Raw genomic sequence first — 23,982 nt, 5'->3', positions numbered from 1 at the left:
ATGAAGCAAAGCAACTCTGGCTTATGACTTAATAAGGATTTGAAAATGTCTTCAGCTGTGAAAGACTCACAAAGCAAAGAGCTCTAAATCAGCCGGCACATTTCCCATTTCAATACATCCTTGTCCTTTTGTTTTTAAGGGATTAAAGCTGCAGATGCAAAAGAACTCAAACAAATTGCCTCCACACCTTCACTGAGCCATGTTTTCAACGTGGCCAACTTTGATGCAATTGTGGATATTCAGAATGAGATCATTTCCCAGGTGTGCTCAGGTGTTGACGAACAACTCGGTGAACTGGTTAGTGGAGAAGAAAGTGAGTAGACTGCTTGTTGAGTGTTCCCCATGTGTTAGCCTTTTTCATAATTGGATAGCATTTATAGCTTTACAGGTATCCTGGAAGTAGACATATTTATTTAAATATATCCTTCAGTGATTCTCCAACTGTACATTCCATTTGCATTGTTTTTCAGTAACTCAGCTTATCGATACCATTTGTGTGGTTCCCCCCCACCCCTGCTGAGTGGAACATTCAATAAAATATTTATATCATTGTAAAGCTCTTTAAAATTTTTTGGAACAAGTTTTGATTTGCCCTTTTCTTTAAGACCATCTGTGCACGTTGAATAGCCATTCAACGTGCACAGATGTATATCATGGTATTCTGGTACTTAACTTTAATTATCTTACACTCTGATTTAACATTGGTGGGCTGGAAAGACATTTATTTTATTTAGCATTCTACAGCTGAAAATAACAACAACACTGTTTCTAGTAACTGGATAAGGACAAGAGTTTTCTATCATTATACTTTGCATAATAGTTTCAAAGCTTCTAAGTATATTTCAAAGATCAGTCAATTTGATCCTCCCATGTCTGGAAAAATTTCCCATTTCTATTAGTTATTTTCTAAAAAAAAAAAAAGACATTTCAAAAAATGTTTCGTAAGCATCCTATTCAACATTAAAAGTCACAATTCGAAGGCTTTATATCTTTCCGTAATTGTTCTCCTCTCAGCCTGAGAATCGACAATTGATTAAACATAAATTCTAAATAGCTATGTCCCCAATCATAGAAACTCTTTAATCTCCAAGCCTTGAGTAGTTTGTCAATGTCCATTGGCCCTAATTCTGTCTCAGAACTTCTCATTACTTCGTGGGTTCTGAATCTTTTTCTTTGTTTCACAGCCTACTGTCTGACTTTTTTGCTCTGTATTATTATAAAATCCTCCTCCACTTTTCTCTGATTACCTTTCTTTCATTGATCTTTTAAACATTCTAGTTCTTCACTGAGGTGTAGTTGCCTGCATGCAAGCGTAGGCCGAACTGTTGTTCTGCTACTCTTGGACTCTCCCTGTGCAGGGAGCTAGGGCCGCCTCACAGGGGTTCACACACTTCTTCAGGGCCTTCTCTCTCCTGCTGGGTTAGCCTGAGTCGTCTGTTCCCTGCACTGCCTCTGTGTCACTCAAAAGGTTTGGCCAAACTTCCAGTTGGTGCATCTGTGGCTTCCCTCCAACTACTTACTGAAACATCAATTTTATGCACTACATCCGATTGCCTTTTTGAGGAGATGATGTGTAAACTTGTGCCTGTTTTTACACCCACTTCTTGAAGGCAGATTTATAAAAAATTAGAACTATACCTTCTGGGAGTTGGTTCCATTGACAAATCTAGAATTTTGAATATTTGTCTAAAATATCTTAAAACAGTTTATGTTAACTGTTAAATGCGTGACTATGTTCTACATTGAGTAAGAATAAAAATTTTTTTTTTTTTTGAGACAAGGTCCCACTCTGTCACTCAGGCTGGAGTACAGTGGCCTGATCATAGCACACAGTAACTTCCTGGGCACTCCTGGGCTGAAGCGATCCTTCCATCTTAGCCTCCCGAGTAGCTGGGGCAAGAGGCATGCATCACTGTGCCTGGCCAATTTTTAAAATTAAAATTTTTTTTTATAAAGATAGGGTCTTGCTATGTTGCCCAGGCTAGTCTTGATCTCCTGAGCTCAAATAATCCTCCTGCCTCAGCCTCCCAAAGTTCTGGGATTATAGGGATTAGCCACTGTGCCTAGCCTCAAAATTTTTCAGATGATTGATATTTATGTGTCAACATGCATGTTATAAACTATTGTTTCAGCTATGTTTGGTGGCACTGTGAACATAGTTGAACTTTTTTTCTTACCCTGAAAGAAGTGAAGATAAAATTTGTTTAAAATTATAAGAACACATTATTTAAGGACTGCTAAATTCTCTCTCTTTCTTGGCATATTATAAAGTATACTTTAAAGATTATAGTTGTACTCCTATGATATTATTAAAAGAGAAAAACTTTCTAGAGAACTGAGTAAATAATTAATTTAATAAATATTTGAGTGCCTATTTTGGTGCCTGAGAATAAAGACAATGAGTCTTCCAGAATGGAAATTCTGGGTTCAGAGAAGAATTAGGCATGAGGTGTCCTATCATTAATTTCTTCCAAAGACTTTCTTATTCCATAAACTTCTCAGCAATCCTACTAAAAATCAAGATCTGAGTCATTTTTGGTTTGATAGGGACAGGTGGAATTGAGGAGAGAGGAGGGTGTCAGGCAACTTTTGTTGATGTATTCATAGTTAATTTGAATAAAGAGAATTGAAGGTCCAAACCTGTAGACCAGATTACTAAGGTTGCTTCTCACTGTAATTAATCAATCTGCTTGTTACTTTTTAGTTGTCGAACCTCCTTCAAATTTGATTGCCATGGAAGTCTCATCAAAATACATTAAGCTAAACTGGAATCCATCTCCTAGCCCAGTGACTGGCTATAAAGTCGTCCTCACACCAATGACTGCTGGAAGACGACAGCACGCTCTGAGTGTGGGACCACAGACAACCATGCTCAGTGTTCGCGACCTCTCAGCAGACACAGAATACCAGATTAGCGTTTATGCCATGAAGGGGCTGACGTCCAGTGAACCTGTTTCAGTAATGGAGAAGACTCAGCCAATGAAAGTTCAAGTGGGTAAGTTGATGAGTGCATCTCCGTGTTTGAAATATGTGAAAGTCCATTTGATAGAATGCCTTACTGGTTTGGACTTAGTTTTGAACAAAATATTTGCAGTGGCTTTGTTTTAGAGAAGCATTTTAATGATTATTTCATATGTGTTGAATTTTAATGGACTTTCTTTCTCTTCACAGAATGCTCACGTGGTGTGGATATAAAAGCTGATATTGTGTTTTTGGTTGATGGTTCCTATAGCATCGGGATTGCAAACTTTGTTAAAGTTAGAGCCTTTTTGGAAGTTCTTGTAAAAAGTTTTGAGATTTCGCCAAATAGGGTACAGATAAGTCTTGTCCAATATAGCCGCGATCCTCATACTGAGTTCAGTTTGAAAAAATTCAACAAAGTTGAAGATATAATTGAAGCAATAAACACCTTCCCCTACAGAGGAGGATCTACAAACACTGGCAAAGCAATGACTTACGTCAGAGAGAAAATATTTGTGCCTAGCAAGGGTTCAAGAAGCAATGTACCAAAGGTCATGATTCTTATCACTGATGGGAAATCATCAGATGCTTTCAGAGATCCTGCTATAAAACTAAGGAATTCAGATGTTGAAATCTTCGCAGTTGGTGTGAAGGATGCTGTTCGCTCAGAATTAGAAGCTATTGCCTCTCCTCCTGCTGAGACCCACGTGTTCACTGTGGAAGATTTCGATGCTTTTCAGAGGATATCTTTTGAACTCACACAGTCTATCTGCCTTAGAATCGAGCAAGAATTGGCAGCTATAAAGAAAAAAGGTTAGTAGACTTTGTAGAGTAAAAGTTATTTCTTCATGAACAATGCAAATTGTAGATAATATGTTTCTTCAATTCTTTTTATAGATAGGAGAAAGTGTAATAACTTTCCTATGTTATTGAAAACTATTGAACTTAGCTAATTTAGCTCTGATATACGACTTTCTCCTGGGTATGAATCATATTTTTGTTGGTGAAAAAAATAGTTTACCTGTAAGAGTTATGAAATGTTTCTGCTCCTAGATGCTTAAGCAGATCTAGGAATGAGCTTAATAAATCTATTTGTCATATCCAATTAAAAAACCGCTTATTGAGTGTTTACTGTGTGCCGGCTGCTAGGAGCTAGGGCCTTTGAATCAAAGGTGGCTAGAATATAGACCTGGACCTTTGAATTCTTTTTATGCATTCCCTTTCCTCGATCATTTTTGGGCATCATTTCTCACATCTGGAATTCTCTATCCTCTTTTCTTCATTTTTCTAAAATCTAATTTTTCAATGTTCAGTTAAGTTCCATTCTTTTCATCAAGCTTTTCTTAACTGTTCTAGCACTATAACCCTATCACTTTCACTCACTTGGCATTCATATGTACTGCTTTTTTTTTTTTTTTTTGTGATAATAACCTTGCATTCTCTTGTTTTCCAATCTGTTTGTATGTCCCGTGAGGACATGCAGTATGTGTTAAATATTATCTTTTTCTATGATTTAGTTTAATAAATATTTTTTCTTTAGGAAAAATTCCTTAATTATTACTTTGAAATATCTGTCTACTTACCAGCAAAGGTTAATATCCAAGTATCCGGGATGAAGGGGAAAATTTTGGTGGTTCCTTTTAGGTCTGCTACTGTTTAAATATTCTAGTTGGGGGCGGGTCTATTCTGTTACTGCTTTGTCTTAAGAATCTCAAAATTCAAAATCAGTTTTAATTAGTCATTTAAATAGTATAACTTAGTATTATGGAAGACAAGGCAAATAATGAGGACTTCTTTGTTGGGCTGTAAGTGGGAGACCTTCTCTCCATGGTCAAGTGTGGAAGATGTACTGAGAACATTGGTCTCATGATCAGCATTCTCCCAAATGAGTATAAGCCATTTCAGAAACATGTAGTCATTAGGTTCACTTTTGTTTTATAGATTTAAACATTTTAAACTATGTCTTTTTTTTTAATAGCTTACGTGCCTCCAAAGAATCTTAGTTTTTCCGAGGTGACTTCTTACAGTATCAAAGCCAACTGGTCTCCAGCTGGAGAAAATGTTTTTTCATATCACATCACCTACAAGGAAGCTGCTGGAGAAGACGAGGTCACGGTGGTGGAGCCGGCATCGAGCACTAGTGTTGTTCTCAACAACCTTAAGCCAGAGACCCTGTACTTGGTCAACGTGACTGCAGAGTACGAGGACGGCTTCAGCATTCCCTTAGCTGGAGAGGAGACCACTGCAGAAGGTGTGTTGGGGTTTCTGCTCCTGTTTTTCAAAAGCTGGTAATTTATTACAGAACAGAGTTACAGTTTGTAATAACCATCTGCTTTATAGTTCAGAGCTGTGAATGCCTTTGTAAGATTTGGCACCTTTAAAATACAGCTTTTCATAAATCTTTGTAAAAAAGAGAAAAAACTTTTAAGTAAAAAGCCTTAGATTTGTTTTGATAAATTTGATGTGAAGAGACATAGAGAACTGTTAATAATTATGGAATTAACTTTTGAAATACTGCATATCCATCTTCTTCTGAACCACACTTCAGAAATGTTATGTCTTAAATATTTCTGAAACTGCCTTACTGCACTTGTGGAGCTGATGGCAAATGTATATTACCAAGTTTTTTCCCCTTAAAACTGTGGTAAAATACACATAAGAGAAAATTTACCATTTTAACCATTTTTAAGTGTACATTTCAGTGGCATCAAGTACCTTCACCTTGTGCTACCATCACTCCCATCCAGCTCCAGAACTTGCCAAACTGAAACTGTACCATTGAACAGTAACTCCCCATTCCTCATTCCCTCTGCTCCCGGAAGTCACTGTTCCACTTTCTGTCTCTATGAATTTGGTTACTCTAAGTACCTCATACGAATGGAATCATAAGTGTCTGTCCTTTTTGACCAGCTTATTTCACTTAGTATAATGTCCTTAAGGTTTATTCACGTAGCACATGTCAGAATTTTCCTTCTTCTTAAGGTTGAATGCTATTCCACTGTGTGTATGTTACGTTTTGTTTACTCATCCATCGATGAACATTTGCATTGTCTCCACCCTTTAGCTATTGTGAATAATGCTTCTATGAACGTGGGTGTACAAATTTTACCAAATGTTTTAAGCAGTATTTGTTTATATGTGTCTTCTTTACTGGACAACATCAAATATTTTCAAAGATAATTCACTGCATTGACATTTAAAGGGCACCAATTTAACCTGGTTCACAGAAGACTAAGACAAGACAATTACTCTTTGATGTAAGCATAGTGAATATTACAAGACATGTCAATTGTTCTTCCCCATCTTGACTGAGGATAGAAGGAAAAAAGGCTCAAAGAGCGAAAAATTTATGACTGTTACAAAGAATTACTTGCTAATAAGGATAGCTCACATTACCATGCCTTACTGATAAGAACTAGAGAATCTTTTTTTCTCTGAAACGTTTTTCAAATAAGATTGATATTTTTCTTTTGTGCATGGTTTAGGTATATTTCTGCCAGAAGGCCAGCAAATAAATGAAATGACCTAAGGCGTCCTTTCATCTTATGATTTTTTGTGATCCTGTAAGCTAGAAGTTCACAATTAGATGTTTCTGATTTTCTGACCATCTCCTGTAATGCCCACACTGCTGCTTGATGAGCCCGACCCTTTTTCTTCAGTCCTTTGGGATGGGGATAGGAATGAAGTCTGTCTCAAGAGAAAACTTGTCTGAAGGGTTTTTGAGTAGTGGCTGCTACATTCATATACACTCTAGTTTTTGGCCATTGGGCTTCTACAGTAGAATTTGGTAAATATCTTTTCAGTTCTGTCATCTGTGGTGGAATCTGGGATAGAAACTTTCTTTAGTCAATAAGGAAGTTTCTGATTCAATACTTTCATTAAGCTAACAATTATTGAGCTCCTGCTGTGCATAAGATGCTATGCTAAATGTTTGCCAGGAATTGTCTCATCGAACAACTTCAGTACTCCTATAAACAGTCATGTTTTACTGCTAGGTAATCTCAGGCTCAAAAGTACATATCTATTAAGCTTCAGAGACAGTATTGAAACCCATCAATCTATCTGCCTCATTTGTTCTGACTAGTTTAGTCTTTTTCTTTGCCATACAAAATGAATCATGGGCGTAAGTTGGCCAGCTACCTTTTTTTTTTTTTTTTTTTTTCTTGTCTGGAGAGATGCATTTCCTTTCTTTCTCCCTGGGGTGATCTATTTATGTGTTGAACATGTAAGTAAACTTCTCATTGTTTGTGGGGTACATGCAGCATGTTGCACTAGAGTGTCAACCCAGGGAACTGAGAAGACAATGACCTTCGGTTCACCTTTCCTGAATGTTCTCTATCTGGACAGTTTGCCCCTTTGAACAAATAGGTCATTCAAACATGTTTAATAAACACAAAGCCAAATAATGTTCTCATTTGGGCTTAATGAAAATTTTATTTAAAACTGTGAGCCTATGGATGTTACCCGCACTGCAATTCAACTTCAAGATTTGGATCTAACTAGCACTCACTGGGAGCATATCATGTGCTTTCTTCATCCCGTGTATGATCCAATTATTCTCTAAGTGAAATGACTGTACAAATAAAAAATTAGTGTGGGATGGACTGGATAAATGACCTGGTGGGTAAATATGGTAGACCTGGGTGTTAGACATTATTTTCCTACTTTTCTGAGGAAATATAGTGAGAGTGGAAGTCTTAGTTACTTATATTCAAAGAAATGAATTATTTTTATTCTCTAATTTTATAGCCATGTAAATGTACCGTTTAATAGAATATCCATGATTTTAAAAGTTTGCTATTATATACATTTTTAATTAAATATTAATAGTACTTAGCATCTTTTTGGTTATTGTAGAATATGTATTTACTGTTTCAGAATCCAGTTAATCTCTGGCTAAATGAATGCAATGACTTGCATGTTTGTCCAAAAACTGTTCCTGGATTTGTTTAGACGAATGCTATAATTTAGTGATTAAAAGTTAGTTTTTGTATTTTTTATATAAAATCAGTAAACTTGTGTTTGAACATATATATATATTTTTATTTCAGTAAAAGGAGCACCTCGAAACCTAAAGGTGACAGATGAAACTACAGATAGTTTTAAAATTACCTGGACTCAGGCTCCAGGCAGAGTGTTAAGGTATCGAATTATATACAGACCAGTCGCTGGTGGAGAAAGCAAAGAAGTTACCACCCCAGCCAATCAGAGGAGGAGAACGCTGGAGAACCTGACTCCAGACACAAAATATGAAGTATCTGTAATTCCCGAATACTTCTCAGGACCTGGGTCTCCGTTGACTGGAAATGCGGCCACTGAAGAAGGTAGAGGAAATATGCTGACCGTAGCACCAAAATCTTAGACTAGAGGGGAAATTTTGGACAACTATCCAGATAATAAAAGTGATGAAACACTTCTCAATTATCTGAGTATTTTAGACCATAGTCCCTTTATACTCGAATTATTTGAATTTTTAACTTACTCATGACATCATTTATTTGTGTCAGTAGAACTTAAATGCTATGATATAGTCTCAATAATCTTTTAAAATAATATTATTAAATATTCTAAAATAAATAGAGAGATGACTGTGGATAAAAATCAAACTGCTGTCCACCATTAAAACAGCTTATATTTTACTTCCTGGGGAGGCTTTTTAAACATTAACCTGTTTTCATTTCAATGAGATGGTTAGGATCCCAGGATACGTGATGATATCTGTTACAAATTATTGATGTTTAATATGTTATTTCAGTGAGAAAATATAAGACATTCATAATTTTCCTTACAGTTCCTATCTTTAAAATTTTTTTTATAGCAACAGTAATGCTAAGGACATATTAGCAATAATGAACAGTTAGTTATTAAGCACCTATTTATGTCAAGTTCTGTATAAAGGACTTTACATATATTATCTCATTTAATCTCTGCATAAACTCTATAAAGTTATTGTTATTATCATCTCAGCTTTATAAGGGAATTGAGGCTAAGAAAATTAAATAATAGCTCAGAGTCATGTAGCTGATAAGTGGTGAATCTGAGTTTGTGGACTTTACTGACCTTCTGTAGACACTTACTAGGAATATCCATTATGACTTGGGCTGCTTCACTCCCATCACCTTCCTGTGAATCACTCTCCCTCCTGCCTCTAGTTCATTCTCCCACCCTCTCTCCCCCTCCTCCCTCTGCTTCATTCCCCTTCCTCCTTCTGCTTCACTCTCCCTCCTCCCGCTGCTTCACTCTCCCTCCTCCCTCTGCTTCGCTCCCCTCCCTCCCTCTACCTTACTCTCCCTCCCTCTCTCTGCAACCTAGCTCATTAGCTTTTCCTTTTGGAGACCCTTTCTCTTTCCACCTGCTTTCTTCCTCCTCTCTTCCATTTGGGAAGTCACTACTTTACTTTTTCTCTCTCTTGCTGGAGATCTTTGTGCTGGGCACTGTAAAATGATCCAGTAACCCTTTATCTTTCTGTTTTCTGGAGTAAAACTGGCTGGTTGTCGTGTGCTCAGTGGAGAGTGTCATACGGTTGGGTGCCTTGAGACCGTTCAGAGCTGACATGGGCAATCTACAAAGAAAGCTATGAAATACCAGACATCATAATTGCAAAGGGATGGGTAGCCCCTGGGAGTTATACCCAAGGCTAGGTCTCAGGCTGTTTCTTCTCTTAGTTTTTTTTTCATAGAGACAGCATCATTTTTTATCATTTATCATTTTTTTATCATATCAGCATTATTTCCTGGCCATTATCTGTAGGCGTTCCTAGCATTACACTGATTAACTGTATTTACTGAAGATTTCTTAGAGGAGTTAAAATCTACATTGTACCATTAATCACCAGGTACACATTTTATAGTACTTTGTTCTACTTTTAGGGAAAATTTAGGGAAACATCTACAGGAAAGATCCTAACATGAAAGATTTTATGTATAAGATTTTCATAGAAAAGGAATTGCATATCTTTTGTTTCTGCTAACATGTAGAGTCCAATTTAGAAATGCTTAAACTTTGTTGACTAGTCAACAGTTAAAAATGCCATAGTGTCACACAGGATATAATGCATATGTAAAGTAACAAATTGTTTTTCAAGTCAGTTTATTAAATAATGGGTTTTGATGTTGTTGTTGTTTTTTAATGAAGTTAGAGGGAATCCAAGGAACTTAAGAGTTTCTGATCCTACAACATCAACTATGAAATTGTCTTGGAGTGGAGCACCAGGAAAAGTGAAGCAGTATCTTGTCACATACACCCCAGTGGCAGGAGGCGAAACTCAAGAGGTCACTGTGGGGGGAGATACAACCACTACCGTGCTGAGGGAATTAAAGGAAGGGACAAGATATGCCTTGTCTGTGACGGCCTTGTATTCATCTGGGGCTGGAGACGCCCTTTCTGGAGAAGGAACAACGCTGGAAGGTAATTACTGTCACATTTTATGAAAATCCTGTGACTGCATTTAGGAAATTTAAAATATTTTTAGAGAATGAAACCTAGAAATGTGGTAATTCTCTCTCTCTCTCTCTCTCTCTCTCTCTCTTTTTTTTTTAAAGAGCTCTTATTTTATTTGTTTATTTCTTATTTTATGTAGAGATGAGGTCTCACTATGCTGCTCAGGCTGGTCTCGAACTCCTGGGCTCAAGCTAACCTCCCACCTTGGCCTCCCAAAGTGTTGGTATTACAGACACGAGCCACCATGCTGGCCTGTAACTCTTAATCTTAAAAGAAACTTGTATCGAAAAACAAATAACGATAAAACTTGTCTGTTATTCAGAGATGTAGAATGTAAGCAACTGAAATAATTAACTTGATTAGGAAGAAGTGTCTCCAGGGAGCTGAATGCATAATAAGGCCTTGGAAATGTGTTTGTATTGCCATGGGTGGGTTAAATGGAGAATAGGAGTGTGGCAGTCAGAGTGGGAAGGGGCTGTAGAAAACATCTGTGGATTAGGAAGGTTTGGGATTGTCCAGGGTTACACAGCTGGCTTTGTCACCCAGGTCCATCTGGAGCCATTTTCTAACTTTCATTGACGTCCTCCTTCCATTCACTGTGCATAAAAGCATTCATAATAGCTTGAGGAATGCGGGAATACAAGTTTCTGTTTGTTTTCTAAGTGACCTCTAAAATTCAGTTCTGTGTTAGAAGTTCAAAGTTAATGCAATATAGGACATAGTGAGAAACATCAAGACTGGAGCTATTTCCTTGGTTCTCTAGAGTTAATTGTCAGAGGGCTTCACATTTCTTAGGATCTTTTGAGATATAATTGCAGCCTAGGTTTGGCTCACCACAAATACTAGGTAGTGTAAGAGAGAGAAGTGCAAATTCAATTTAACCACAATGAGCATGGATTACAATGCTAAAGAAACAGTATCAGTGTATGATTACAGTGATGTTGACTCATTTCTATCGTTGGGGGCCTAAATGGGCTATCAGGCAATAAAGTTCCTTCTCTTTATCGTCATATTTTATGTGACTTATTTTAAAAGATTATAGGCAGAAAATGAAGTATCTTTTGTGATGTGAAATCACAGCGATATTAGGCAAAATACCCATCAGATTTGATGACTCCAGGAACTTGGAGAATTATAGATACTATAATTGGCAGGGACAAGGCCTACAATGGGCAGTTCTGATTGGAAACTTCAAGACTTAGTCAAGAACTAAAAACAAATAAAAAAATATATATTCTCTTAAAAATAATAGTAATCAAGACATTAATCCCTATAGTCCATGAAATGTTTTTAGAAAAATATTTAAATGAGAGATTAAATACCAGTGTGTAAAGTACTGAGAACCAGAAGAGTCCTGGTCGCGCTATTTAGCTGTGTGACCTTGGAATACTCCCTTAACCCTTCTGAATCTCGGATTATCCATCAATAAAGAGGGGATGATTATCCTCCCTCCTTCCTCCCACTGTTATTGTGGAGATCAAATGGGAGAATATAATTGAAACTCTTTGGAAACTGTAAAATACTCTATGTATATAAAATTCATCAAGAGGAAATAACTTACTAACTTTAGATCTGCTATCTAAAAATATAATTGTCCCTCTATAAACCACACATACACAAGTCCCAAGGTCAGCTCGAGGAATCCCTGTGTAGGAGACGTTGGCCTCCATATAAGCGGCTTTCACATCTCAGGAGTACTGTATTTTTGATCTGCATTTGGTTGAGAAATATCTGCAAGTAAGTGGATCCTTGCAGTTCCAACCCAGGTTGTTCAAGGGTCAACTGTTTAGCTTTAGTATTTTAGAGATAATTGATTGGTTACATGAAAGGTTTGAAAATAAATAGAAACAGAAATTGCCTTAACTACAGAGACATAATCCAAGCAATAAAAGCATGTGATCTTTATATCTGGAGCAACATCCAGACCTTTGGAGAAGTACGTCCTTTTCTTTTGACCTTTTGAAGTTCTCTTTCTGATATGCTTTCCACAGGCTTTCAGCATAGATTGTTCATAGGATTTTTTTTTCCCAAAGGATAAGCTTTCAATCTTCTACTTTTTACACAATATGTATAGATTATATTTGTGAAAATTTCTCCTTCATAATGAGTGTCTAGGAAATAATTTAATAGTTTTACTTCTGGTTGTACCTTTTAACCTTCTGATATTGGTTTGCATTTTCTTGCTCTTAAAACCATATTCATACTCTGTTGAAAATCTTCTTGATTCTAAAAATTAAGGCATTTTTGCCAAGAATAATATATTAACAACCTTATAATAACAAAATGTACTTTTTAATTTTAAAGCAAACACATTCTATTGGACTGTGATTTTTCTAGGCAAGATGTATAGCTAAATTGTAATTTTATAGTTCTATGTAAGTGGTATAGAAAATCTACCAACTTGTATACATGTGTGAGTGTACACACACATATGCATGTATCCGATCAGAAATTATCACTAAGGTAGATATACAAGTAGTAAAATAAATTTTAAAAACTACTGAGTACCATTTTTTGAGAAGGAGGGAAGCTAGATAATTTTCAGGATTGCTTAAAAAATATAGTTAATGCATAATTAAAGTGTAATAATCAAAAATATTTTTTCCATTTACACTAAAGCTCTTTACTACTGTGAAGGATGACAAAAAAATGCTGCCAGCCTGATTTTATTAACATATTTATCCCATTGCATTATGTGTGATAAACTTGACAAATATGTGAAAGCATAGTTGTGACTAAATTAAAATAATAGAAGATTTTTGCCCCTGGTTATTCCATTTCATTTTATTATATTAACTCAGCCAAATCCACATACCATATACAGGAATAGGATATGATGGTAAACGCAGGGAGTGGAAAGCCCAGAAACAGAGCCAGGCAACTGCTTTTGAGGGCTGCTGTTTTTCTAATCTGTTTTTCTCTTGGGAAAGGAGGTGGTAAGAGCAGAACTTGAAGGAATGTTTCTTCTATCCAGAGGCATGGACTCAGCAGGCAAGACCATTCTGTAGGTTGGACATTTTGTAGATGACCTCAGTACATTATGGCTTTCGATAAAAAAAGAAAGAAAGTTTTTTTTTTTTTTAAATATGTAGTGCAGTCTACAACCATCCCTAACTTGAATCTGTTTCCTAGTACTTCTTTTTGAAATGCAGCCAATTATCAGAAAATTTCCCTGTCGCTGGAAGAGAGATTTATTAGCATTGGCACTGGGGAGGTTCATGGTTGGCTGTAGTACTGTATGCAATAGAATCACAAAGGCAGAGTTTATTACTATTTCAGACCCAAACTTCAGAGGAATCTGAGCACAAACTGTTAGGTTTGATTTACGTTGTTTTTCTCCCCCTGTTGTTGTTAAAGCAGGTAGATTTCATGTAATTACTAAAACACTACTGTCTACATAAATGCATTTCAAGTCTTCATAGAACCTTTAGTTATCACTGTTAGTGATTAGAGACAGGAAAATCTATTTTTATGAACCTTGAAATAAATAATGCCCATTTTAATTCAGAGATTTCCACAAATGAATGAAAATTTCAGTTTGAGAATAATATGGCTCTTTTTAAAAAATTTTTGAATGTTGCTTTTTGTCTACAGAAAACATGACTTTTCAGAATTTCCTTTGTTTCAGTTGCTGTAGCAACCTGCCAATGTCCTAGGCATGAATGGCTTCCTACAGATCAAACCAGCCTAACTCGGTTGACATTTTGTTACAATGAGGTTTTTAGCACATCACAGGAATTCTGCATGATGTTGAGTAACATGGGCTTCTCTAAGATGGACTAAACAAGGCCTCTGTGTTTTCCTGGATTTACTATGTCATAATTTGAAAAATCGTATATTCTGGGTATGACAACTCTGACGTTGCCAGGGAACTTTAGCACAATCACTAAACAGTAATTTCCTATTTCTTTTTCTGTGGATGATTGTTTATCAGAGAAAAATCTAAATCAAATTGGAGAGGTAATAATTATGGAAGAAATCATTTTGTTGAAGCAGACTTTAAAGTTGAATGGTAATTTAATTGTTAAGAGGTTTTCAAGAACTGTTTATAGCTTAAAGTAACTGAGATAACTTATCAATAGTGAACTTTGTCCTTTGGAAAGGCTGCTCTAATTCATTGCTTGTAAATCGAGTGTATTTCCACATGAACGTTACCCAGAAGCAGGTCTTCTGTACTGCTGTGGAAAGTTGGATGACTTTTGAGTTGAGCTCTAACGGAAAAGACAAATTGATTTAGAAGAGAGTTTACATTACATTTTCAATTTAATTTCTATTTTTGAAAGTGGTATGTGAAACTCAATGAAAACTGGCTGGAACAATCTATAAGATGAAATACAGTTTCATTTCATGATGATTAATTTTTCAGTTATCGTCATTGGCTAATTCGTGTTATAATTGTATTTGAATTGGATGATAATTTGCTTTTCAGAAAGCAAATGGAAAAGGTCTAAGGAAACATAGGAAAGTTACTTAAATGAGGCATTAGTTCTTTGGCGTGGTATGTGGAAAAAAGCAGTGTAGAAATCAACTCCTTGTGGATGTTCAGATCATGAAAAATGCACCTGTTTAAATTACTTCCCATAGCAGCAGCACAGAGACGCATGCAAGCAGGCACTAGAAAAATGGCTTTGGAATATTTATGAATATGTTTCATGTGAATATATTTTATAATGAGGACAAAAATGCTGAGCATCAAAATTCTATCAAAACCCAATAGAGTTTTGTACTTTTAAATTTATGACAGCAATGTGCTGTTATTCCTTATGCCTACACTGCTACTATACTCGTTAAGAATAGGGTATATGGAAAGACTATTGAGATGGAATCAAAGCAATAAAAATAAAGGCATACCATCCTTACAGTTGATGACCTGTTTGAAAACATTGCCAGAATTTCAGTTACCCAAGGTGGAAGTGATATAGAGAACACAGGCGTATAGTCCAGAGCAGAAGAAAGCAAGTACTGTGACACTAAATAGTATTGAAAACAGTGAGACTTAGGTAAAAAATCTGAGCAGACCCCAGCACCAGATATGCGTTTGTAAGTCTTGGGACAGTGGATGAGGAAGAACTCAGGGAGGCAGGTAAGGAGCCGCTGCTAGAGCAGAAGTGGATCTGTGTACAGGGACAGGTAGTGAGAAAGTGACAACGATTCCACTAGAGCTGGTTTCTGTTCACTGCCGTGGTTTCTGTGCCTTCTCCTTTTTGAGGAACAGTAATCTTTCCTGCAGAAGGTTACAGACTGGTCTTCTGACGTCTTTACTCCCTTATTCTTCTCTATTTCCTATTCCCTCTTAAGTGCTCTAAAAAGGGACTCTTGACCAAACCCATCTACTCAAATTAAACCAAAACAAGCCAAATAATCTTTTCCTGTAGTGAGTGATGTCTGGAGTCCCTTAGATTGAAGACAACAGCAACAATATATTAAAGCAAGCAAATGCCTGGCTAGGGAACACTTTGGACCTCGTCCACATGAAAACATGATCAATTGTTCAATAAGAAGCATGTATTGAGAGCCGCTTCCTGTCAAGATAGGAAGGAGGGGAGAAACGAGAAGTAATCATTCTACATGTGCTATAGGATGAAAAGATCTCATGAAAAGCTTAAATCAATTTCTCAGTTCTCTGAGGGTCAGCCTTGAGATCACACAGCTACCTAAAAGGATGATTTGCTGTGCCTGGCAATGTAACCATACGATACATAAACCATCAAGCACTCCTGCATAGCACACGTGTCTAATGATTTCGACCAGTTTACGTTCGCCACACCTGTCTTCATTTTGAAGGAGCCCTATTTCTAAGTGAAATCCAATGTGAGGGTTAGGGTTCTTTTCCACACTGACCAAGCACACCTTCCAAATAATGCTTCTCTAGGTCTCAGAGAGGAGAAGTGGAAAGAAGAGAAAAGAAAGATATGGGGAAAAGAATAAGGAATTGTAGAGGAATTAGAATCTCAGGGCAGATTTTAAAGATTTTTAGAAAGCATCAGTACTTAGGCACATCCCCTGATACTCCAATTTAATTGATTTGGGCAGGGTCTAGCCTTTGGCTCTTCAGGCAGTTCTATGTATCTGTTCAGGTCCAATCTCATTACTTTGCTGCTGAAAACGCCAGGGTCCCGGGAGGTGACATAGCCCACTGGTGGCTTGCTCAGCTGGTGGCACACTTAGCCCCAAGACCAGCTTGGCTGCTTGCCAGCCTGCCTCCTGCTAGCTGTACCACAGGGTGCAATCCAGTTGCTTCGGTTTTGGCAGTCTAATGTTTGGCCAAGCCAAGATATCATTTTTTAAAAATTCAAGGGTTTTAAAAAATTCTGATAAAATTTATTTGTCATGGGTACACCATATTCTCAAAATTCTTGGGTGTAATGCAACAGAATACTCAGCCTTCCCTCCTGCTTTTTTTTTTTTTTTGAGAAAAACAATTATCCATGTGTTCAAAAACAATATAGGCTTAATATTTAGGAATATTCTTATTAAACTGACTCCTTGACTTATAGAAAACCCATATGAAGGAGTTTATCTTTTCAATCTTGACTTCTGGATCAAAGTATCTTTCTTCTTTCTTTGGAATCTATATTTCTTTGTCACAAATACAGTATGTTGTAATGGCAGCGTCTTCAAATAATGCCTTTACCTGCCGTAGGCAGAAACTATTATTTTTAAAGAATTTTTTCTGTGATTGAGAACTTATTCAGTGTTCACTCAAATTAGTGTTGTCATGACATTAATAGGAACTCAGGAATATTGTTTAGTTGATTTTTCATTTGCATCTTAAAAAGTGCTTTTGCAGATTATTTTCAGGACATTGATAAACCTGGCAAAGGTCTTTACTGCATTTTGTTTTAGCTTTCCAGATCTTGAGAGTGTTAAAATAGTTGATTAAAATCCATGGGGAGACATGTCTCATGATTTAAGATCTTTTTATTTTAAGCCCAGTAATGTCTTTGTGAATGTATTTTTGCTTCAAACACAATGCTCTTCATATTATTTTTCTCACAGCGAACTCATTAGCCTATGTTTGTGAGATTAATGTCTGTTGTCATGGAAATAAACAATGTCACAAATTTAATGCTGTAGAAAGTAGAATGAAAAATAGGCTGAGAAGCACAACTTTTAGGAAAAGTAGAAGCTGAAATTATTGTTTTTAAATTACTCTGGTGTTAATTTGGAAGATGATTCATTCCCACATTCTAGCTAACCTTATTTGTCTTTTATTTTTTTGGAATGTCATTAATGCAGAATTCAGCTTATTTAAATTCAGTCACTTGCAAATAAGGTCCTTCCACAGCAGCTCTTTCTGACTGAAATGTAGGAAATTTAGAAGAAAAGGAACATATGGAAAAACAGTGTATATCAAGCCAAGGAAAAATGTGCTTACGTTTAAAACTTAGAGACCAGTTGTTGGGATATCGATTATCAAAATAAATAAAAACCAAACAAACAGAAAAAACCCACAACCAAACCAAACAAAAGAAATGAACAAACAGCTTGACATTGTGCTTTTATATTCCTGCAAGTAGAGAAAATATAAAGGTGTATGGCTATTTAAGTAGCAAAGACAGCTAAAGCAGACTTTGAAATAGGAATTAGCCTTAAGTACTGAGGGAAAAAAGTCAATGTGTTCCTGAAAATAAGTATTCTTTGTTGCAGTGAAATATGTAACTAATTTCCTTCCAGAGATGAGATGTGCTTTCAGCAGTTAAAGTTATTTATAATGGAGTTAGAATTTTCCATTTGGGCTTGGGGTCTGGTAGGCTGCCCAGCTCCTGTTTTATTTATTTTTTGCTCTGAAAATCCAGCCACATATGATAGGTTTTTGTCCACCTAGATTTCTTTTTCATTCATTGTTGTTTTTATTTTTTGTGCTGAAATATAATTGTTTAATTAAAAGTAGTTTTAGGATATTAATTTTTTACTCTTTGAGTCAAGTAAAAAATAGCCTTCAAAATTCTTATAAGAGTATTGTATATCATTTACATGAATATACAATTACTGGTAAAATGTATGCTGGGGAAGCAGATAGTTTCATATTTATGTCATACTGTGGCATAAACCCACATAAAAGTAGCCAATATAAAGCGACCTGTATATTTATCTTACATTTAAAATATGGAAAGTGAGAGTTTTATTGGAAGACATCTGTGCCTCCCATTAAGTTGAGGTTTCCATATTTTTCCATTTGGGTTGTATTTTTTTGAATGAAAGAGCCAAAATTTAGTAGCAGACGTTTTCGATCAGCTAGAACAAGTGGTGTGTTTTATTTTGATGACTAATTGCTTTTAAGTTTTCCAGAAGAATTGGTGGTTTTTAGTTTCATTAGGGTTAAGCTACATTGAAAGTTTGCACTTCTACTTTTTTAACTGCATGAGCAAATAGAAGTTTCACCAGATAATGATTGTTGGAATTAAGGATTGCAAATGATATGAGATTGTTGTAGTTATTGTAAATCAGACATCGACACTGAGCATATTTAAATTAGATCAGAGAGGAAAAGATCATGTTAAAGAAATAAAAATCTATGTGAACAATGGACTATGTCATAAGGCAGAATAAAATGTGGTAAAGTTTTGGGATTTGCACATATTTTTTTCCTTTGGAAAAAAATTTAAGGCACTTATGCCTTCAAGTTTACATGTGATTCTTCTCCTGAAGGACCTTACAATCCTCCTGGGCATATGGAGGCAAGGCTTATAGGACTCAAATATAATTCTAAAGTTTTATTCCATCAATTTGTTTCTGTTCTCTGAGAGAACAGAGTAGACAGCTCAAAAAGAAGAAATTTGCTATTATTAGTATTTCTTGAGACAGGGTCTCACTGTCCCCTGTACTGGAGTGCAGTGGCTTCATCATAGCTCACCGAAGCCTCAAACTCCTGGGCTCAAAGGATCCTCCTGCCTCAGTCTTCCAAGTAGCTGGGACCACAGGTGCATACCACCACGCCTGGCTATTTTTTTACTTTTTGTAGAGATGGAGTCTCACTATTTTGCTCAGGCTGGTCTTGAACTCCTGGCCTTAAGAGATCCTCCTGCCTTGGCCTCCCAAAGTGCTAGGATTACAGGCATGAGCCACTGTGCTCGGCCCAAGTGATGGGGAATTTTAGACAAGTTGAGTTTGAGTCCAGCAAGTCAGGATGTCTACCAGGATAAATATTTAAACATCTACTAGATATTTAAAAAAATAATTCCCTTTTAATTTCAATTGTAGAACGTGGTTCGCCTCAAGATTTAGTTATCAAAGACATCACTGACACATCAGTTGGGGCTTATTGGACATCTGCTCCAGGAATGGTTCGAGGTTACAGGGTCTCATGGAAATCTCTTTATGATGATGTTGAGGCTGGAGAAAAAAATCTTCCTGAAGATGCAATTCATACTATGATAGAAAATCTGCAGCCAGAGACCAAATACAAAATTTCAATATTTGCAACTTACAGCAGTGGAGAAGGAGAACCTTTGACTGGAGATGCCACAACTGAATGTAGGTAACATCATGGGTGTGTTTGGGTGTGTGTTGATGCTAATTAATAGCTACCAGCTCAAGTGATGACATACAGTTTAACCACTTGAATTTTTTTCTTTATATGATAAAGGAGGACTGAAGAATTAGAGTCTTTAAAGAATTCGGTTTAAATTCACATTATGTTAGTATCTAAAAAATATATCAAATTTTGAAATATTGAATCCTTTTATTCCTTTCAACTAACCATATATATACATACACACACATGCACACGCGCACATATATATTTATTTATTTTTTCTGGTAGAATGATCAACTCGATAGCATACCAAACTAGTAAAAATATCAGGAACCATGGAGACAAAGAGAATTCAAGCACAGTTACAGCTGCATGACCTTGGTCAAGTTACATAACCTTCTTTGAGCTTCAGTTTCTTAATGTATAGAGGGTAGACAATAAATCTTGTCTCTTAAAGTTGTGAGGATTAAGTGAAATAACAATGTATCAAGCACCAAGCATAGTGCTTAGCCACTTAGAGATGATTGATAAATGATGAATGGCTATTGAAACTGTGATTATCATATAACCAAGACTAACTCTAGATTTTTTTACTTTATTCTTGTTATATTCGATAAGGTTAAATCAAAAGCCCACTCAATTTTCTGGTGGCTCAGATTTAACTCAATCTCAATAATATTCTTTCTTATAAATAATTATGAATGACCTACCATTATCGCCTGGCTGGTGAAGGACGAGTCAGGATTTCTTAATTCATTTTCCTAAAAAGTTATTTGTTTGAGTGATGATGATATGTCAGTGTAGGTTCGGCAGTTGTAACGAATATACCACTTTGGTGGGGGATGTTGACAATGGGGGAGGGTGTGCATCTGGGATGGGGACAGAAAAAGGTACATGGGAAATCTCTGTACCTTCTGCTCCAATTTTACTATGAACATAAAACTACTGTAAAAAATAGTCTATTTAGAAAAACAAATAAAACCAAACCAAACCCAAAATCACTTGTTAAGCATGGGCATTTCTAAGTATTTGTAGGAGAAAACTTTATTCCTTTTGTTTTGGGAGGATTTTAGGAAAAGGGGATTTTTTTTTTTTTTTTGAGACAGAGTCTCACTCTGTTGCCTGGGCTAGAGTGCCCATGGCTTCAGCCTAGCTCACAGCAACCTCAAACTCCTGGGCTCAAGCGATCCTACTGCCTCAGCCTCCAGAGTAGCTGGGACTACAAGCATGTGCCACTATGCCTGGCTAATTTTTTCTCTCTCTATATTTTTTTAGTTGTCCAGATAATTTCTTTCTCTTGCTCAGAGCTGGTCTCTGAACTCCTGACCTTGAGAGGTCCACCTGCCTCAGCCTCCCAGAGTGTTAGGATTACAGGCTTGAGCCACCGCACCAGCCAAGGAAAAGAGGATTTTGAATGGGCATTCTTGCATTTCCTTCTGTTAGAAAGAAGTAGAGGAATTTGGTGATTTTCCTGGCAAAGGAAGAGGGAGGGAGAAGTGCCATAAGCAATTTCAGTTACGTCCTATGTCCTGATTTCAAGTTGTCCTTAAACTAAAATCTTTTGGTCTAAGTTTTCTGAGAAATTCATTATCTTTTTATGAAAGAAGATCAGTTGAATATGTAAGTTTAAATTTGTATCTAAATTAACCAGATTGAAAAACATCAAGCTCCTTATAGGAAATATGTGAAAAAGCAAATTTATCAGATTTTCACATGATTGGTTTCCATTTTAGTAGATGAAATCTTGTGTCTGAAATATATTGGCTGATGTAGTTTAAGAACCTGGTAGAAAATCATTCTCTATTTCTGACAGAACTCATTTGTTGTGAAGAGAAGCCATATTGTAAGCTTAGGCCAGATATGACACATCTAGCTACATTTATTTGTAGGAGTAAAGATACCATTCATGTGGCTGAGAAATTATAAAAGTATATGTATTTATAGGAAATTTTTTTCAAAAATTCTCCTATATTTTGACTTTTTCCAAAAAGTTTGAACTTTCAGATAATTATTTGGGATTGAAAATGTCTGCAAGGATGTATTTTAGCCAAAAGCAAGTATGTTGGCAGAAACTATAAATATAGTTTCTTTTGATAGCTCACTCACTTGGAGAATAGTAATAGATAATTGAGGATTAATCTGAATAAATTTTAAAATTTCCTGAAATTAATGAACTTGGCTGAGAGGTCTCATAGTTTCTTTAAACCATAAAATATAAATTACAACCAATTTACTTTTGGTTAAAATTATATTTTTGCATCTCTCAGAAACATAATTCATAACCATATATTGAATTTACCTATTTTATCATTTTTATATTTGCCCTCTATACATATTATGTCTTTTATAAAAAAATCTGGCTGCTTTCAAGATTTTCTTTTTATCACTGGTTTCAAATAATTTGATTATGATGTGTCTTGGTTTAGTTTTCTTCATGCTTCTTGTGCTTGGGATTTATTGAACTTCTTGGATCTGTGAGTTTATAGTTCGTATAGAATTTGAAAAAATCCAACCCATTATTTCTTCAAATATTTTATTTATTACACTGTCACTCTCTTCAGGTACTCCAATATATTAGTCTGCTGGAAGTTATCACACATCTCACTGATGCTGTGTTCATTTTTTCAATCTTTTTCCCTCCTTATGTTTCATTTCAGATAGTTTCTATTATCATGTAATCAAGTTCACTAATCATTTTTTCTACAATTTCTAATCTTCTATAAATTCCATCCTATGCATTTTTCATCTTAGACATTGTATTTTTTATCTCTAAAAGTTTGGTTTGAGTCTTTTTTTTAATATGTTCTATATCTCTACTTATGCTTAATCTTTATTCTATCATTATTAACATTCAGAATATAGTTTATATTAATAACAACTGTTTTAATGTCCCTTTTATCTAATTCTGTCATATATGTCATTTTTAGTTCTGTTTCTATTGATTGATTTTTCTTCCGTAATTTATTGTCTTCGTCAGCTTGCACTGCCATAACAAAATACCATGAACTGAGTGGCTTAAACAACAGAAATTTCTTTTCTCACAGTTCTGGAGGCTGGCAAGTGCAAGATTAAGGTCTGGCAGGATTTGGTTTCTGCTGAGGGCTCTCCTTCTGGCTTGTTGACAGTCACCTCCTCATTATGTCCTCACATGGCCTTTTCTCATTCTGTGCATGTGGAGAGAAAAGGAGAGCTCTCTGGTGTCTTTTCCTTCTCTTACAAAGACACCAATCTATCAGATTAGGGACTCACCCTTATGACCTCATTAAACCCAAATTACTTCCCCAAAGTCCTCATCTCCAAATAACATTACATTGAAGGTTAAGACTTCAACATTTTAATTTTGGAGGGACACAAACATTCATTCTATAACATAGATTATAATTTTGTCCTTCTTGGATGTCAGACATTGTGAATTTTACTTCGTTGAGTGCTGGATATTTTTATATTCTTATGAATATTTTTAATTTTGTTCTGAAATACAGTTAAGTTACTTGGAAATAGTTTGATTTTTTGGAGCTTGCTTTTAAACTGTTTTGGTTTAGAGCTAATTTTGCCCCATTATCGAGGCAATCACCTCCTAAGTACTCTACATGATATCCCTTGAGTTATGAGGTTTTCTCTCTGGCTAGGGGGAATATTTCTGTAAGCTCCAGGAATTATTCCTTCTGCTCCTTTTATGTGGTTCTTTCCCTGCACTAATTAATACTGGATTGAAGACTCAAGTATTAATTTTCTCTGTGGCACTCTCTCCTTTATAGTACTCTGTTCTGCAAGTTCCAGTTGCCTTGGACTCCCCAGACTCACAATACTGTCTCATCAATTAAGGGAGGCCACCAGGTTTCATCTGGATTCTTCCTTTCTGTACTGGGAACTGGAAACTCCAAGCAATAAGCTGGGGCAATCCCAGAGACTATTCTCACTTGCTCCTTATCTCTTACTGGGATCCTGGTCCCATTCAGACTGAGGTCCAATGTCCAAAAAGTATTGTTTCTTTTTTGTTGTTGTTGTTAGGTTTTTTCCCAGGTTTTTTAGTTGTTTCAAATGGCTATTGCCCATTTGAATATGAAAATTTCTTTTAAAATCAGGAAAGATTCTTTGCTGAT

General features: G+C 36.0%; 1 protein-coding gene across 1 annotated transcript in view; it reads left to right on the top strand.

Moving 5' to 3' along the window:
- The window catches only part of COL12A1 (collagen, type XII, alpha 1), a 119,796-nt gene that overhangs the window by 16,392 nt on the left and 79,422 nt on the right, over nt 1-23,982 (top strand). Inside the window, 7 exon segments of the mRNA XM_012646039.1 lie at nt 140-313; nt 2,705-2,995; nt 3,172-3,774; nt 4,940-5,212; nt 8,013-8,285; nt 10,096-10,368; nt 19,606-19,878. Coding sequence (XP_012501493.1) covers nt 140-313; nt 2,705-2,995; nt 3,172-3,774; nt 4,940-5,212; nt 8,013-8,285; nt 10,096-10,368; nt 19,606-19,878 — 2,160 coding nt within the window.

Source organism: Propithecus coquereli, unplaced genomic scaffold (assembly GCF_000956105.1).
Source record: "Propithecus coquereli isolate 6110/MARCELLA unplaced genomic scaffold, Pcoq_1.0 Scaffold24, whole genome shotgun sequence".
Classification (NCBI taxonomy): domain Eukaryota; kingdom Metazoa; phylum Chordata; class Mammalia; order Primates; family Indriidae; genus Propithecus; species Propithecus coquereli.
This window is presented reverse-complemented; position numbering and strand designations above follow the sequence as displayed.